The following is a 17,726-nucleotide window of genomic DNA, read 5'->3' as shown; positions in this document are numbered from 1 at the left end:
CTTCTCTGGGCTGCAAGGCATCTTTACATAATACAGTTTATCTTAAAAAATCTTTGCTGGAGACAATGATAGCCTTAAGACCTTCAGAATGAGAAGAGCATTAATAGACAAGTAAGCAGATGGTATGCTGTGGCCCCATATGTTAAGCATGGAATTCTCCTCCCTTTTTCTTCTTCTCACTTGATATTTCTCTTTTTCTGTCCTCCTTCTCCCTCAGGGATGCTTCTGGCCTTGCTATGAAACCACCACATGCTCCTCAGATGCTGGGTGGCATTCGTTAATAGTAATAGCTGAGAAGATTCCTGAACCTGCCCTAAGAGTCCCACAAGTACATGGAGGAGGTCAGGAAGACCAGAGTATAAAGGGGAATAGATTGGTCCAAAGTGCTTATATGCCAAAGCATGTAATCAGGTTGAAAAAAAAAAATAGGAAGCCAACGAATGAAAGGGATAACAATCCACCTTTGCATACCAAGTATAAATCATACTTGCAATACTACCAAAATTAAACAATGACCAGGTTTTAAAGATTGGGAGAATAATAATCACTTTTAAACTGAGGACAGTAGAGAAGCTAGAAAAATGATATTAGGAATGGTTATACGCTACTACTATATATTTCTAAAGTTATTCTATGGTCTAGTTCCTGTCTAGTGAAAAGTAAACTGTTTTTCTATATGTTCTGAAAGTAGAAGCATGCAATCATTATAATATCAGGTAATTTATTTCTTTTCCTAACTCAAAAGGAATCAAACATACTTTCTGAGGACTGATTTTTCTATATTAATTTCTGCTTACTTATTAGTTTATATGAGGTTAGTACAGCACTATCCATTCTATCAGTGCTCAGTATTTACTGAGAGAAAAATCAAATATTAGCCTTCTAAAAATATTTCAGTCCTTAAGAAAGTTACCTTGACCTATTTTTTATACCCTGACATTGACCTGTCACCAAGCAACAGAAATCTGTATTTTGAACAACTGAAATTCACTCCAAAAATAAAATCTAATATAAATGTCATTATTTAACACTCCTCCCTTCAACTAACCTAATTAGTCATGTTCTAACCTGTTCTCTTCAATTCAAGAGGAAGTCCAGAAAACAATCTGTCTTTAACTTGTCAGCCAAGTACTTTCAGTCAGCTAATAAAGCATAAAGGCCAATTTGCTAATCCTGCCTTGCACAAGAGCTCAGAATAATCTTTATCCTTAAGTAATTTGTAGGTAAAAGACAATTCTGCTACCAGTACTGTGCTAAAAATATGAGTTCAAAGAATTTCAACATTAGCTACCAAAATTAGATTTATAATATTATCCTCTCTGTTCAGCTTAAATAAACAATAAAGTATGGATTCTTGGTCTGTTGTTTAGTATCCTGATTTAGTCTTCTCCCAGGGAAGGGGTCTGGTTCATTGGGAGAGTACTCAACAGAACCAATACAATAGATGAGAGAGAAGAAAAGACAATGAACAGTCGGACTGAATTATTCTAGTTTTACTCTCCAATCACTCCTTTCCTGTTTCCATTACTGTTTATTACCCTATAGGAGCACATTTATCACAGGTTCTGTCTGTAGTCATCTTCTATTTCTGCTCTATTCCTTGGTGAACTAATCTGCATTGTTTTACCTACACCCCCCCCCCCCAACTATTACCTCTTAATCTCTCTAGCCTGGGGCTCCTTCCTGAACTTGTCTTGCATTTTATATTATCAGCTAAATATCTCTGTCTCAACGTTCCTTTAGCATCTCAAACTTAACTTGCACCAAACCAAAATTTTCATCTTCCCAAACAAGACCTCCTAACTTCCTACCTACTTCTGTTAAAAGCATTTTTCTTCTCTAATCCTTGGCATCAACTTTGAAACCTATTTCTCTTTTACTTCTAATATCTGATCCATTGCTAAATCTTGTTGATTCTACTTCCCTTACCTCACAATATCTCTGGCATCTTCTCCCTCCATATTACCATTTCTACCACTACTCCAGTACAAAGTGCTATTACTTTTCATTTAGATTATTACATCAGCCTCATAACTGGCCAGTAAATATTTGCTGAATGAATACATGAAATGAAAATCAATAGTATCCCTACTTTAGTTCTCTTACCACCCTAATCCATCTTATGCAACAGGATCAGATTAATTTCCTAAAGTATAGCTCTAACATTATTATTCTTCTACTCAAAATATATATTCCTAGTTCCAACATAATTAAATTTTTGTTTCACAGTTAAGGTATTTCACATTAGGAGCTCCATCTATCTTTCCAAGGTTACTTCTAGTTTCTCTGAAACACTATCCCCTCACTAGAGCAAAGCTGGACTATTTACTACTCCACACACACTACATGTCCTCTCTCATCCTGTCCATGTTACTCCTATACCTATAACAATCCTACCTCAATCCAAGACTATCTCAGACATCACCTCCTCTGTGAAACCTTTCCAGACTCCCCATCTTGGTGGTTTTTTCCTATGAAATCACCCAATATGTGAATGGTACTTCTTTTAAATTATTTATGACTTACTTTGCAGTATAGCAATAAAATGTAACTTGTCTTATCCTGTATGATTTGAGAGAAGAAATATGCTTTATTTATGTTTGAATACTCTGCAGGGCCAAGAACAGTCCTTTGTATGACAAGTTCTCAATACACATTTTTAGAGTAAGGAAAAGAATAAGTAAATAAAAGGCAACATACCTGACACAGAGAAGAAATAACTGATATGACCTGGGTTCTAAAACAATGTATTAACCCTTACACATAAGAGTGGCAGTCAAACGTCATTTATACTTTTCAGCAGACTTTTTAACCATATTTTTGATGGAAATCTAAATTAATTTATTTTTATTTTAACACATATGTTTTACTACGTGCCAAACACTGTTTCAAGTCTTTTGTATGTTAATTTATTTAATCCTTATGAAAACAGTATTTTACCTTATTTTACAACTTGGGAAACTGAGGCATGAAGACTAAGCAATTTGCCCAATGTTACGTTAGTAAGTGCCAGAGCCCAGGAATTCTGACTCCAAAGACTACATATGTACCATAATACATATTGTACCTAAAGATATATACTTCACTGACTTTAAAATCTGAGTAAATTGAAAATAAGGTTTTTTCCTTCAAAGTTCAGAGTCATTATAACTGCCTTATTAAAATGCGCTACATACATTACAGAGATAAACTGAAGAAGCTGCTAAGATATAGAGGACCCCTATACTGAGTGGTACAAAAATGCCCAGCTTTTGTGGGTGTATTTTTTTTTAAGTTTTCCTGTTTTTTTCCCTTCACCTTGTTGTTTACCACTTATGGCTATCAGTGTGTCTAAATGTGTTTTCATCCTCTTTTCAGTTTACTAGGAGCTGAAAACCAAGCTTACTAGAAATATGTATTAAAGAAAGAGCCAACAGGGCTCTGAGGAGATTCTTTTATAAAGTTCCTAATGCTTTGTCACAACTAATGATCCTTTATCTTACACTGGTTTCAGGAGTGAATTACATTAAGTTGAGGCCCTTAAATCTGATCCACAGATAAACTGGGCATTACCATATAATTTCTGACTGCATAAAATAGTTATGTAAATGAGGGTCCTAAAAGTTAACAGTGCTACCCCAAAGTAGCTTTTATCAGCTCAAGTTTCATTATTAGAAAATGCCATACTATTTCTTAGTTACAGCAACAAACAATGTATAATTTCTCCCATTCTTACCTTTGCGCCACCCAAAAATCCCAAGGAAATGGCAACCCTAGCTCGTAGATCTGGCCTGTCTTTGGGCCACACATAAGAAAGCATTGCTTTTATGATTTTCCGAGTATCAACATCTTTTAACTGTTGAAAGAGAGAAAACAAAGCAGTAAGTAACATGTCATTTCAAATATAACTGCATTTCAATAATGTAGAATTATGTACATATTTGAGAAAAATTTGCAAACATTTCAAACATAACTTTTTTTATTCAAGTATAATTAACATACAGTGTTAATGCAATCCCTATCAAAATACCAACAACATTTTTCACAGAACTAGAAAAAGTAATACTAAAATTTGTATGGAAACACAAAAGACCCTGAATAGCCAAAGCAATCTTGAAAAAGGAAGAACAACCCTATGATCCAGCAATCACACTACTGGGTATTTGCCCAAAGAATACAAAAACACTAATTCAAAGAGATACATGCACCCCTATGTTTATAGCAGCATTATTTATAATAGCCAAATTATGGAAGCAGCCCAACTGTCCACTGATTAATAAAGACATAGTAGTAGGATATATACAATGGAATATTACTCAGCCATAAAAAGAATGAAATCTTGCCATCTGTAATGACATGGATGGAGCTAGAGGGTATAATGAAAGTTAAGTCAGTCAGAGAGAGACAAATACCATATGATTTTACTCATGTGGAATTTAAGAAACAAAACAAATGTGAGAAAAGAAAAAAAAAAAGAGAGAGAGAAACAGACTCTTAATTAGAGAAAACAAACTAATGGTTACCAGAGGGGAAGGGAGTGGGGGGGGACGGATGACAATTACGGAGAGTACTTGTCATGATGAGCACTGGGTGATATGTGGAATTGCTGTATCACCATATTATAACTTGGAACTAATATTACACTATACGTTAACTGGAATTAAAATTAAAACTAACAAAAAGACCTAAACTGGAGGTATCGTAGTCCCAGATTTCAAGATATACTACAAAGCTGTAGTAATTAAAACAGTATGGTACTGGCACAAAAATAGACACATAGATCAATGGAACAGAATAGAGTGTCCAGAAATAAACTCACACTTTTATGGTGAATTAATCTATGACAAAGGAGGCAAGAATATACAATGGGAAGAAAACAGTCTCTTCAAAAAACGGTGCTGGGAAAACTGGACAGCTACATGCGAAAGAATGAAACTGGACCACTTTCTTACCACCACACACAAAAATAAATTCAAAATGGATGAAAGACCTAAATGTGAGACAGGAAACCATAAAATTCCTAGAAGAAAACATCGGCAGTAATTTCTTTGACACTAGCTGCAGAAACATTTCCCTAGATGTCTCTTCTGGCAGGGAAACAAAAGCAAAATTACACTATTGGGACTACACCAAAATAAAAAGCTTTTGCACAGTGAAGAAAACTATCAAAAAGCCAAAACGATAGGGGAGAAGATATTTGCAAACATAACTTTTATTCTGAATCTAAGGTCAGTATCTTTCAAGCTCAAACTATCCTGGAGAAAAAGAAACTATACAAATTTCTTTTAAAAAGCTACTTATGAATGGATAAAGAAGATGTGGTGTATATATACAATGGAATATTATGCAGCCATCAAAAAAATGAAATCTTGGGGCTCCTGGGTGGCTCAGTTGATTAAGCGTCTGCCTTCGGCTCAGGTCATGATCCCAGGGTCCTGGGATCGAGCCCTGCATCGGGCTCCTTGCTCAGCGGGAGGCCTGCTTCTCCCTCTCCCTCTGCCTGCCACTCCTCCTGCTTGTGCTCTCTCTCTCTCTCTGTGTCAAATAAATAAAATCTTTAAAAAAATGAAATCTTGCCATTTGCAATGACTGGATGGAACTAGAGGGTATTATGCTAAGCGAAATAAGTCAGAGAAAGACAATTATCATATGATCTCACTGATATGTGGAATTTGAGAAACAAAGCAGAGGATCATAGGGGAAGGGAGGGAAAAATGAAACAAGATGAAACCAGAGAGGGAGACAAACCGTAAGAGACTCTTAATCTCAGGAAACAAACTGAGGGCTGCTGGAGTGGAGGGGGGTGGGAGGGATGGGGTGGCTGCGTGATGGACACTGGGGAGGGTATGTGCTATGGTGAGCGCTGTGAATTGTGTAAGACTGATGAATCACAGACCTGTACCCCTGAAACAAATAATACATTATATATTATATATTAATAAAAAAATAAATATGAATATAACTTGAATGGAAAAAAAAAGCTACTTAATTTTTTACTTCCAGCTACAGCCATCCTCATATTGCCAAAAAGTTATTCAGTGGGGGCAAGAGGACATGTACTGTACATTTATTTCTCATCTATTAAGCTATCAGTACATTACACAAACTTTAATCAACATTTCAATATTTCCATCTTTGTGGTCAAAATCTTTATATACTTTTGGGCTCTTTATCAATATGTTTATTTAAAAGAGTTTGGAGCCCTCAGTCAAAACTCATGATAAAGTAGAGTTGTAATGCAATGTTTAGGAAAGTAGGAGTCTTGATATTAATTATACAGAACAGAGGTTGGATTATTAAATATTTTAACAAAAATACAATTTTCCAGTCATGTTTCATCTGACCTAAATCATCTTCCATTTTTCTTTCTCTCAAGTTCCTGAGGCAACACTCCCATGAAATCTTTTTGTTTTAGTTTCAGCTTTTAGAGACAGAATATTAAGAATCAAAACCACACTTTGTAAAGCCAAAATAAGATCAATACATATATATTCCAAAACTACTATGTTATTATAGCTGGCAAAATAATCTCCATTTAAAAAACTGAAGTATCTACTCACTTTCTGGAATATTTAAAAAAAAAACCCAAAAGTTAATGCTCATTGATGGTGAAGTTGTATTGAAATGGGCGCTCTAACACACTATTAATGGGAGAGTAAACTGAAACAATCTATCCAGAAAGCATTTTGATATCTACCATCAGCTTTTAAAATTATTTGCCCTTTGTGTCAAGAATTCCATTTCTGGAAACTTATGCGTCACAAAATACTTAAGAGTATGAGCCAAGCTGAATCAATTTTACTTCATAAAAATTTCTTGAATCTGTCTACTTCTATTTTTACTACCAACCTAATCCAAGCTATCGTAACCTCTCACCTCAACTACTTGCAACATCCTCCTAAATGATTTCTCTGTGTCCACTCTGCTCCCTGTTCAATGAGTATACCCTGCAATCATATATTACTCATAGTTTAAAACCCCTCAGGTGCATCCTACCACTCTTAAGATGAAGATCAAAGTCTGTAACATTGCTTGTGAGGCTCTGCTTGGCTTGGCCCCTGACTACATCTCTAGCGATGTCTTACACCACTGCTTTCAGTGTTCATGCCATACTAGCTTTCTTTTCTTTTAGTTCCTCAAATATGCTATAAACCCTCCTGCCACACGGCATTTGCATAATACCATTCATTCTGTCTGGAATAATCTCCTTCTGTGCAACACCAACCCACTCTCCAACCTCTCCAATGAGTGAACTGCTAGCTCAAGCAGCAGTTCTTCAATGAGGTCTTCCCTAACCCCAGTCAGGATCCTTGTCTGTATTCTTTCACAGAGCGTATTCCTTCTTCCAGAGCATCCATTTCAATTATAAACTACATATACAGAAGTGTGATTATTTGATTAACATCTGCTCTCCTGTTAGAATTTAATTCTATGTGAGTAGTAACTTGGTGTTTTGTGCTCACTATTGTAACCCAATACCAATATAGTGGCTAACATACAGTAGGTACTCAACAAGTATCCACTGAATAAAGGAACAAAATATTTAGCTATAGGACGTTTATTCTCATGCTGTTTTAACAGGAAAAATTTGGAAACAGCCTAAATGATCAATAATGGGGAACTGTACAAACAACTTACAGTGAATGTATACAACAAAGTGTAGCTGTTCAGAAATATATGTAGTGACACAAAAACATGTAAAGTGAAAAAAGCAGAGTACAAAACTTATTTTTCATGTTAAAAAAAGTGATGTGTGTATGAGTTTACACATGCAAACAAATGGGCCTGAAAGCAATACCCCCAAAAGTGTTAAAATAAATAGCTGTGAGTAGATGGAATCATTGATAATTTTTTACATTCTTTTTGCTTGCTTATATTTTCTGTAGTTCATATATAAGAAAAAATTTAGTTCACTTTGAGGGAGGAAAGTTACACAATTTCAAGTAGATTTACATAGCAAGGAATGGAGGAAAACTGTCAACATATAAGAAACCGAGGACAACACATTATGTTATACAGGGCAGTTTCATATTATGGTTATTGCCCCCAAAGCTCAGCAAACTATTTTTCTAGTTTAAGTCTCAGTTTACTGAGTAAAGAGCAACAGCAATAAAACTGTCCATATTGTACTAAATACAGGACTACATTTCTGGCTGCTTTAAAGATAAAAGTTGGCAAAAATATGAAATGCTGAAAGTACAGTTGTTAATGTTTTATTTTTTACACACATATATATGCTCTCATAACCAGTAAGGTATTTTTAAAAATGGGAATAAGGCTATAATTTTAAAATTCACTTTTTTTCAATCAAACTATTACTAAATAAATATAATTTAATGCATTATAACACAAACTGAGGCATTTCAACCACTTTCCCATTTCACTAGTTTTATCTTATTTTTTCTTGATGGAATAATGACAAAAAGGCCCTGTTTCTGCATATCTTTCTAAACATTCTCTCCTGTCAAAACCTTCTACAACACACCCCAAAATTTTTCAATAAGGACACAGAGAAGTTATGGCTAAGAGCAAGAAAATTATTCTAGTTGGCTTAATATTGCATAAAATGTCACCATTTCACTTAACAAAATGGGTTCTGAAGTTGTGTAATCATGCATTATGAGTCCATTCAGCTATAAAGTATATGACTTCAGTTATACTTTAGATACACTATAAAGTTTGAAAAATGTCTTTTTTTAAGTGGAGGCCAAATCAAAAAGGCATATCAGAGGCTGAGGCACACTTTTAAAGAATTTCAAACTAACTCATTCCTGCTGCACAAGAGTAAAATAACACTGGAGGTCTCAATACAGATTCTGAAAGACCATACACCATCTTTCAAAATCACCAGAATCATCATACTGTGGATACCCATAATTCATACACTGGACACACAATGGTAATCCTGAAAGACAATACTAAAGCCACAAGCTGGAGACTGAATTCGAAATCACCTTCATTTCAACTTACTTTTCTTTTTTGTTTGTTTGTTTGTTTGTTTGTTTTTTAAAGATTTTATTTGAGAGAGAGAATGAGAGAGAGAGAGAGCATGAGAGGGGGGAGGGTCAGAGGAAGAAGCAGACACCCCGCTGAACAGGGAGCCCGATGTGGGACTTGATCCCGGGACTCCAGGATCATGACCTGAGCCGAAAGCAGTCACTTAACCAACTGAGCCACCCAGGAGCCCTCAACTTACTTTTCATTTCAGACTAAGCAACACAAATAGCATACATACCCCTTTAAGATCATATTCTTAAAGAAAGGGTGGAAAATATAGGAAATAGTCAAGGAGGATAAGAAATTGGCTTATTTGAAAACATACTGTGTAAGGAGTAATTACAGTATAGGAAAAAAAAACCCAATGATTTAAGGAAAGGAAGTTCTTTCTCGGGCGTCAAAATTCCTGAAGCAACCAACGGTTGATATCATAATTTTTATTTAAGCCTCACTTACATGTAAACAGGAAACATAAAATTCCTTCACTTTTCTGTTTATCATTTTCACAATAAGTAAAATTTAGAAGTTATTTTAAAAACATAACTGTGATGACATATCATGATAACAAAAGCTCCCTAAATTCGAATGCTATAGAAATACCATTGAAAGGCCTATAAAAGTAGAAGTGAATCTACTTTCCTCTTTGCTAACAAGAAATACAATGAGGCCTTCTTGCTATAGCTAAATAGCTTCAAATTTAAAATGTGGAACTGACATTTTAAGCCCCATTAAAACTAGTACTATGTTAGTATGAGGAATAAAAGTTTTTACAAAGGTCTCAAATACATACTAGAATTAGCTTGCCATAATAAAGGAAATCAATTGGATTCAGAAAGAAAACACAAAGGTCATACAAGAGAGAATTCAAATAGGCTCCCTATCCCTCTGTACGGTAGCAAATTATATCTTTTTATCCTAGAAAAGAGTTTGGAAGAAAAGACTTGGGAACATCAGAGAGCTGTCAAAGAGGAGATGAAAGTGACTGAAAATAAGGTAGGCCAACAGAAAAAAAAGCAGATGCCACAAAAAGAAATCTGATACCAGAAATAATGCTCACTAAATATTTATTCAATTAATAAATTAACTATTCTTAAACACATGAGTACAAATTGTTATTTATTATATTTAGGAGGTATACCTATTACTTGATTTATGAAGTCATCTTAACTTCTGACAGGTTTTTAAATATTTACTTATTTGGTATTAATATATAGTTTCATAAGCCTTATGAGGCAGGGCAGGTAGAAAGAAATAATGAAAGGAATATCTATTTATATACAGGGAGCTGAAACAGCACGAACATAGCACGGTGGGCCAAAAACAAATGCATAAATAAAACTGGGAGCATCTGACCCAATAGGGTATAAGTGGAAAGGCACAAACTGCACTGTTTATATGCAGCAGTACTGAATTCAACAGTATGACCTGAGGGAGAGATGTAGTCTTGCATAGCCGTAAGTGCTATAAGTGAATACCTATAACTAATAACTACGTGGATAGGGCACAAAAAGGACACTAAAAAAATCAAAACACATATGGAGCAGCTCACTTGGTAGAATTTTAAGATATTGAAGAAAACTGCATATTAATAAGCTAAATATGTGTTTTGCTTCTCAGGTCAGTAGCTTCGTCTCTTTCAGCAGAAAAGGTTGTCAAGCACTGAAGCAAGAACAATTTTTTCCACCAAGAGTCCACTGCTTCCAAGGGTGTGCAGCTCACTGGATTTTGATAAGAAAATAAAAGAGTAAGAAAAAAGAAAATGATCATTTTTTTAAAGATTTTATTTATTTATTTGACACAGAGAGAGAGAGAGAGATCACAAGCCGGGGGGGAGGGGGCAGAGGGAGAGGGAGAAGCAGGCTCCCAGCCGAGCAGGGAGTCTGATGTGGGGCTTGATCCCAGGACCCTGGGATCATGACCTGAGCTGAAGGCAGACGCTTAACCAACTGAGCCACCCAGGCACCCCAGAAAACGATCATTTGATAAAGGTAACAGAATTACCTTTTCTTTAACTGATATGGAATGTATCTAAGAATTCTGGTTTTAAAGACATTCCTGAATTGAGGGGCACTTGGCTCAGTCAGTAGAGCATGTGACTCTTGATCTTGGGGTCATGAGTTTGAGCCCCATATTGGGTGTAGAGATTACTTTAAAAAAAAAAAAAAAGACATTCCTGAATTCTAATAGCAAGAAATTTTCTAATCCTAGATCAAGGGACTAGTTAATAAAGAAACTATTTGGGGGCAAAATCTGTGATGAGGAAAAATAAAATATATACTAAAAACTTTGGATGCAATTTGTTTTGTATAAATGTGCATGACAGACTGAATGTTTTCTCCCTAAAGAACCAATTTAGCAGCAGATAATTTGGAAGTGCCCAAAGTGGACAGTGGAAACTGTCCAGAGAAGAGAACTGTTGTTTCAATTCGTGCTAAAGATAACTAACTGCAATTAAAGGAATAAATTCAACCACTACTTCAATATTATTAGAAATAACAGTGGTTTGATAAAAGCTAGGTCAAAGGACAAGAAAGTTGAACAGATGTCTAATGGAAAAATGGAGGGTAACTGATATTATTGGGGATGTAAGTATATAGTAAGTTTACGGATGGGAGATGAAAGATATATTGTCAGGAAAAGCTTTACTATTATTGTTACTTTCTCTATACCTTAAGGTTTGTTTTCTATTCTCTGTTGGTCTAATACCACAAATGAAGAGTTTATCTAGCAGTAAAAAGGCCCTAAAACTAGCTTATGGTACATATGAGATGCATTTGTACCCATAAGTTGATTTAATAATATATAATAAAAAATAACAAGTTGACTGATATTCACATTGGCCAATCAGTTAATCCCCTATCCCAAAAGGAAGTCAGCTGGAAAAATCAAATAAAGATCATAAGGCTGCTTGATGATGAATAAAATCAGAGCTAGAAAACAGCCTCTCCACTTCATCCTGGTATTCTTATCCATTGGTCTAAGTGTCCACTCATCTTAACAAGCCTGGAGATTCATTATTCCATTATCTCCCCAGACCTTCAATTTTTTAATACTCCAAGTTGCTGTTCCACTCCTTTTGATTATATCAAGATTTGTACCAAAGCTCTCTGATTGCGCTAGTAAGTGCTAATCTCTCTTTTAATACTACTAGCTTCTGACTATATCCAATGAGGATCTATTGCTAACATAAAAAAAAAGTATGTCAAGCAAAGTCTGGAAAGTCGTCCTTATTTTAAGTTCTTCATTACTTGTGTTATAATGAGCACAGAATGAACTAAATTTACTAATAGATAATTCTTCAAAAGCAGCACAATAAAAAAGTTTAAATGCAGGAGTATAGCACCAAAATTCTTCAAAAATCTGAAGATTCTTAATAGAAGACATTAATTTTATAATTAAAACAAATAATTTCTTAATTTATCTATTTTAAAAACAAGAGCTTCCAAATACTGAAACTGTCACTCTTTTTTCACAATCCCTTTTACTACAGGGATTGGGTAAACAGATGATTTAAATACCTTCTGAGCAGCATTATTAATTTTTATTAGTAGTGTTAAGAACACGCAAGTGGTGCAGCCCACTGTGGAAAACAGTATGGAGTTTCCTCAAAAAGTTAAAAATAGAACTACTTTACCATCTGGCAATCTCACAACTGGCTATTTACACAAGGAATACAAGAACACTAATTCAAAGGGATATATGCAGCCCTATGCTTATAACAGTATTATTATTATTATTATTATTTTTTATTATTCATGAGAGACAGAGAGAGAGAGAGAGGTAGAGGGAGAAGCAGGCTCCCAAGGAGCAGGGAGCCCGATGTGGGACTCGATCCCAGGACCCTGGGATCATGACCTGAGCCGAAGGCAGACGCTTAACCATCTGAGCCACCCAGGCGCCCAATATAACAGTATTATTTACAATAGCCAAGATATGGAAGCAGCCCAAGTGTCCATCAACTGATGAATAAAGATGATATGGTGTGTGGGTGTGTGTGTGTGCGCGCGTGCGTGCATATATATAATGGAATATTCAGTCATAAAAATGAAATCTTGCCATTTGCAACGACATGGATAGAGCTAGAGAGTATAATCCTAAGTGAAATAAGTCAGTCAGAGAAAGACAAATACCCACATGATTCCAATCATATGGAATTTAAAAAACAAACAAGGAAAGGTAAAAAAAATAAGAGAGAGAGACACACACACAAAGCAAGAAACAGACTCTTAATTATATAGAACAAACTGATGGTTACCAGAGGACAGGGGGTGGGGGATGCGTTAAATAGGTGATGGGGATTAAGGAGTGCACTTGTGATGAGCACAGGGTGATGTATGGAAGTGTTGAATCACTATACTGTACACCTGAAACTTATATAACACTGTTAACTAACTGGAATTAAAATAAAAATTTTTTAAAAAGAATATGGGTAATTAAATAAATGGATTAGGTAAATGAAGGATTTATCAGGAAGCTGCGGGACATTCTAGGATCTTTCTCAACTAAGTGTATAGAAGGGGAAATTTTTTTTTTAAAGATTTTATTTATTTATTTGACAGAGAGAGAGAAAGCACAAGCAGGCAGAGCTGCAGGCAGAGGGAGAGGGAGAAGCAGGTTCCCCACTGAGCAGGGAGCCGGATGTGGGGTTCGATCCCAGGATCCCGGTATCATGACCTGAGCCGAAGGCAACCGCTTAACTGACTGAGCCACCCAGGCACCCTAGAAGGGGAAATGTTAACCTCAAAACACACACACACACAAACTGCTTGTAAGTGCTAAATCTAATTTACCTATTTATTTATAAGGCTGGATTATATAAAAACCTCAACCAATGCTATTTTAAACAAAGAACTAAAATATTTAGATTGATAACTTTTTTCTTTTTTAGAAAATCATGAAATTTTTTGTTTGTTTTAAGCCCAAGAGAATCTCATCCGTATAACCATGGTCAATTCATAAGGTTTTGTATTAGAAAACCTGTAGTTATATGAGTCAATCAAAATATTCTGGAAGACAATAATCTTGAATGCTTGTGTGTGTGTGTTCTATGCAAGTACGATCATGTATAAGAATCTCCAGTTACTTGCTATTTGCTCTTACCCCTTCTTTTGGGTCCGTGTGGAGTCCTCCTCCTGCATGACCATGCCAACATGTCCTCTTTTCTATCAGTGGCCAGGCCTGGAGAGCCTAGTTGAAGATGATACCAAGTCATCCATTAGCTATTATAGAATTTCGGATCTTTAAAACTCTGACTTAGGAAGTTTAATCTAATGTCCCATACAAATTCATAGGCATAGCTTCTAGCTTAGCATAATAAAGCAAAACACCTTCACGATTAGCTTACAGATACACTTACACAAAGAATGTTGAAATGTAACCAATACTCATACAGAAGTTACTTTCTCTAAATAGCTTTTGAAATGTTTGAAAACTTATATTACACTTCTACTTGATTTATACCAGTTTTCTTACTGTCATTTGCTATTACGGTACTATGTAACCTATTACTCTATCACTGGCAAGCAGAGTATATCATACAGTTAACTAATTATATCCCACTTGCTTTCCACATGTATACAATTTTTTTTGCTTTATTGTTCATTTTACATAGCTGATTCTTTTCCTTATTCTTGCTCATATGTGTGTGTGGATGTGTGTGTGTATTTTTAATACTTCCTGTCTGTCATATGCTATAGTAATATGCATGCATGTTTTGTCTTTCTTATTACATGGTAAATTTCTTGAAATTAAAGACAGCCTCTTTTATCCTTGTATCTCCCATGGCCTATACCACAGTGTCTTGCACATGGGCAGGGTAGATTTCAATGCCTAATGAATTAGCTTATAAAACAGAGCTATCTATAAATCTCCCAACTAGCCTTGAAAATATGCAAACATCTTGCCTACTTTTAAAAAAGGCCTTAAGTAAGACTGATTCTTAGGTTAGATAAACATAAAAGTTTTACTGGAGAAAATATAATAGTCATTTGAGAAAATAAAATAGTTCATAAAGACAGTAAAGATTAGGCTCAAAATGTAAACTTGCTAATATTTAAAGGTTTTCCTCAATTAAAACATACTTAATGAAAGAAATGCATATAATAATGCTCCTTCAGCAGCCATAATAATAATAATTAATGAATTAATGAACAGCAAGTTCTTTATAAACACAAATGTGTATCAATGCCAAAGCTCTGGGCCAAGCTACGAAAATGGAATCACAAAAAGCAAAAGTGCTTTCTTATTCACACCAGTTTAGAACAAAAAAATAATTGCTATAAATGGGTTATTAATTCTTGGATCAACAATCTTAAAGCATTTTTAAGGGGAAAACATCAAAATATAAATTTTAGTCTGACAATATCTTTTTGTGACATCTTTTTCCATCTAAAAGACTAAGCAACAAATTTTATCAAGGGGTCTGATGAATACCACACAAGATAATGAGGTCTTTGACAAAGCAAAAGATTTTGAAATGTAATTCACTTTTACAGCCTCTGCATAAATTAGAACAACGCCTTGTACCTTGTAATGGCAAATAATTGTTAATCAAAAAGAAATAATAAAGGAAGTACTCAGGGTTTAGGTTGTCTTCTAATTTTCTAGCCTTTTTCTCTCTTGAAGAATTGCCTGTATAATTTTAGAGCACTGAGAAATTTTAAAGTTGTCTTTCACTTACATTAACAATGAAAAATAACCCTTATCAACAAGTAAACTAAGTATCAGGCTCTAATAAGCTTAGAGTCCCTTGATACTCTGCCATCTGAACATCTTCTAAGGTAAAGGAGCTTCACTCACTTGCAAAGCTTACAAGCATTCCATATATCACATACAAATTACTGGGAAAAATTTAAGTGTCAACAAGCTGCCATTACATTTATAAAAGCATTCTAAAAATGTTACTGTAGCTGGCACTGATCTCAAGAGATTCTGACAGAGTTCTCCAGGAGTAGAAAAATAATCAAGATATCTATCCCTATTTCTACTAGCAGGAACATAATTTCTTATTCATCTCTCAGTATTTAGAAAAAAATGAAAAGTATTTAGAAAGAAATGAGAAACACAAAATATGTAGTATAAATTTGAAAAGGCTCAAAGGGCTTGCTAATTTTTTTAGTTATACGTAGAAGTATCTGCTTAATCTTACCCTGGTAACATCTAATATCTGTCTTGAGTTGCCTTTTCCCAGTCTCTGCCATGTAGTATGTCTAAATGACTCTGGGATCTGCAGAAGAAAAAAAAAGGAGGAAAAATTTTCATAGTAAACAATTAATATTAAAAGATTTCCTCTACTCTCCTGTATACATTTGTTAGGTCCATCTGGCCTAAATGTCATTGAAAGTGACTATTTCCTTCTTGACCTTCTGACTAGTTCATCTATTCACTGATGTAAGTGTGGTGTTAATGTTCTCTACTATTACTGTATTACTACCAATTTCTTCATGTCTCTTAATAGTTGCTTTATATATTTAGATGCCTCCATGTTGGATGCATAGATATTTAAAATTGTTATATTCTCAATCTGGATTGTTCCTTTTATAATTATGTAGTGTTCTATTTTGTATCTTGTTACAGTCTTTGTTTTAAAGTGTATTTCATCTGATATAAGTATGGCTACCCCAGCTTTCCTTTCACTTCAGTCCATGATAAATGTTTTTCAGACCTTCACTATCAACCCACATATGTATTTAGGTCTGAATGGAATCTCTTATAGCAAGCATACAGATGGGTCTTGCAATTTTGTCAATTCAGTCACCCTATGTCTTGTAATTGGAGCATTCAGTCCATTTATATTTAGATCAATTGACAGGTGTGTACTTAATTGCCATTTTGTTACTTCTTTTACAGTTGTTTTTGTAGTTCTTTTCTCTTCCTTTCTTTTCTTGCTCTCTTCCCTTGTGGTTTGATGGCTTTCTTTAGTGTTATGCTTGGATTCTTTTCTTTTTATTTTTTGTGTGTCTACTACACGTTTGGGAATTGTTGTTACCATTAAGTTCATATATAACATCTAAAGTGTGTAGCAGTCTATACTCAGTTAGTGGTCGCTTAAGATCAAACCCATTCTAAAAGTACTCAATTTTTTACCACCTCCACATTTTATGTATATGATGTCATACTTTATATCCTTTTATTTTGTGAATCCTTTGACTGATTTTTGAATATGTAACTGACTTGAATGTTTTTGTATTTAACCTCCATACTGATTTTATAAGTTATTAATCTAGTACTTTTATTTTATGTTTGCATTTACTTGTGAATTTTTTTCCTTTCATAATTTTCTTACTCCTGATTATGGCCCTTTCTTTCCACTGAAAGAGTTCCCTTTAATTTTTCTTGAAGGCCAGTTTAAAGGTTATGAACTGCTTTAGTTTTTGTTTATCTGGGAAACACTTTATCTGTCCTTCTATTCTGAATGATAACTTGCTGGGTAAAGTATTCTTGGTTGCAGATATTTTCCTTTCAGCACTTTAAATACATCATGCCACTTTCTTATTAACTGCAATGTTTCTGATGAGAAATCAGTTGACAGCCTTATGGGGTTTCCCACATGATATACATAATATATATACAAAATTCCATCCAAAAATAGCACAGTACACATTCTTTTCAAGTGCACATGGAATATTTTCCAGGACAGATCACATGCTAGGCCACAAAACAAGTCTCAACAAATTCTAAGACTGAAGTCATTATCATGCATATTTTCTGACCACAACGGCATGAAACGAGGAATCAGTAGCAAGAACAAT

General features: G+C 34.7%; 1 protein-coding gene across 4 annotated transcripts in view; it reads right to left on the bottom strand.

Moving 5' to 3' along the window:
• The window catches only part of ABCB7 (ATP binding cassette subfamily B member 7), a 165,839-nt gene that overhangs the window by 56,383 nt on the left and 91,730 nt on the right, over positions 1-17,726 (bottom strand). For 2 of the 4 annotated variants that reach the window (XM_044911522.1, XM_044911524.1), the window contains exons 2-4: positions 16,124-16,201; positions 14,077-14,163; positions 3,716-3,835 (exon numbers count right to left, since the gene is read on the bottom strand). In XM_044911522.1, the coding sequence (XP_044767457.1) occupies positions 3,716-3,835; positions 14,077-14,163; positions 16,124-16,201 (285 nt within the window). The remainder of the gene's footprint in view (positions 1-3,715; positions 3,836-14,076; positions 14,164-16,123; positions 16,202-17,726) is intronic. The other 2 variants (XM_044911523.1, XM_021686869.2) reach the window with 2 other exon arrangements.

Source organism: Neomonachus schauinslandi, chromosome X (assembly GCF_002201575.2).
Source record: "Neomonachus schauinslandi chromosome X, ASM220157v2, whole genome shotgun sequence".
NCBI lineage: Eukaryota > Metazoa > Chordata > Mammalia > Carnivora > Phocidae > Neomonachus > Neomonachus schauinslandi.
The sequence above is the reverse complement of the archived record's forward strand: the minus strand, read 5'-3'. Positions and strand labels throughout refer to the sequence as shown.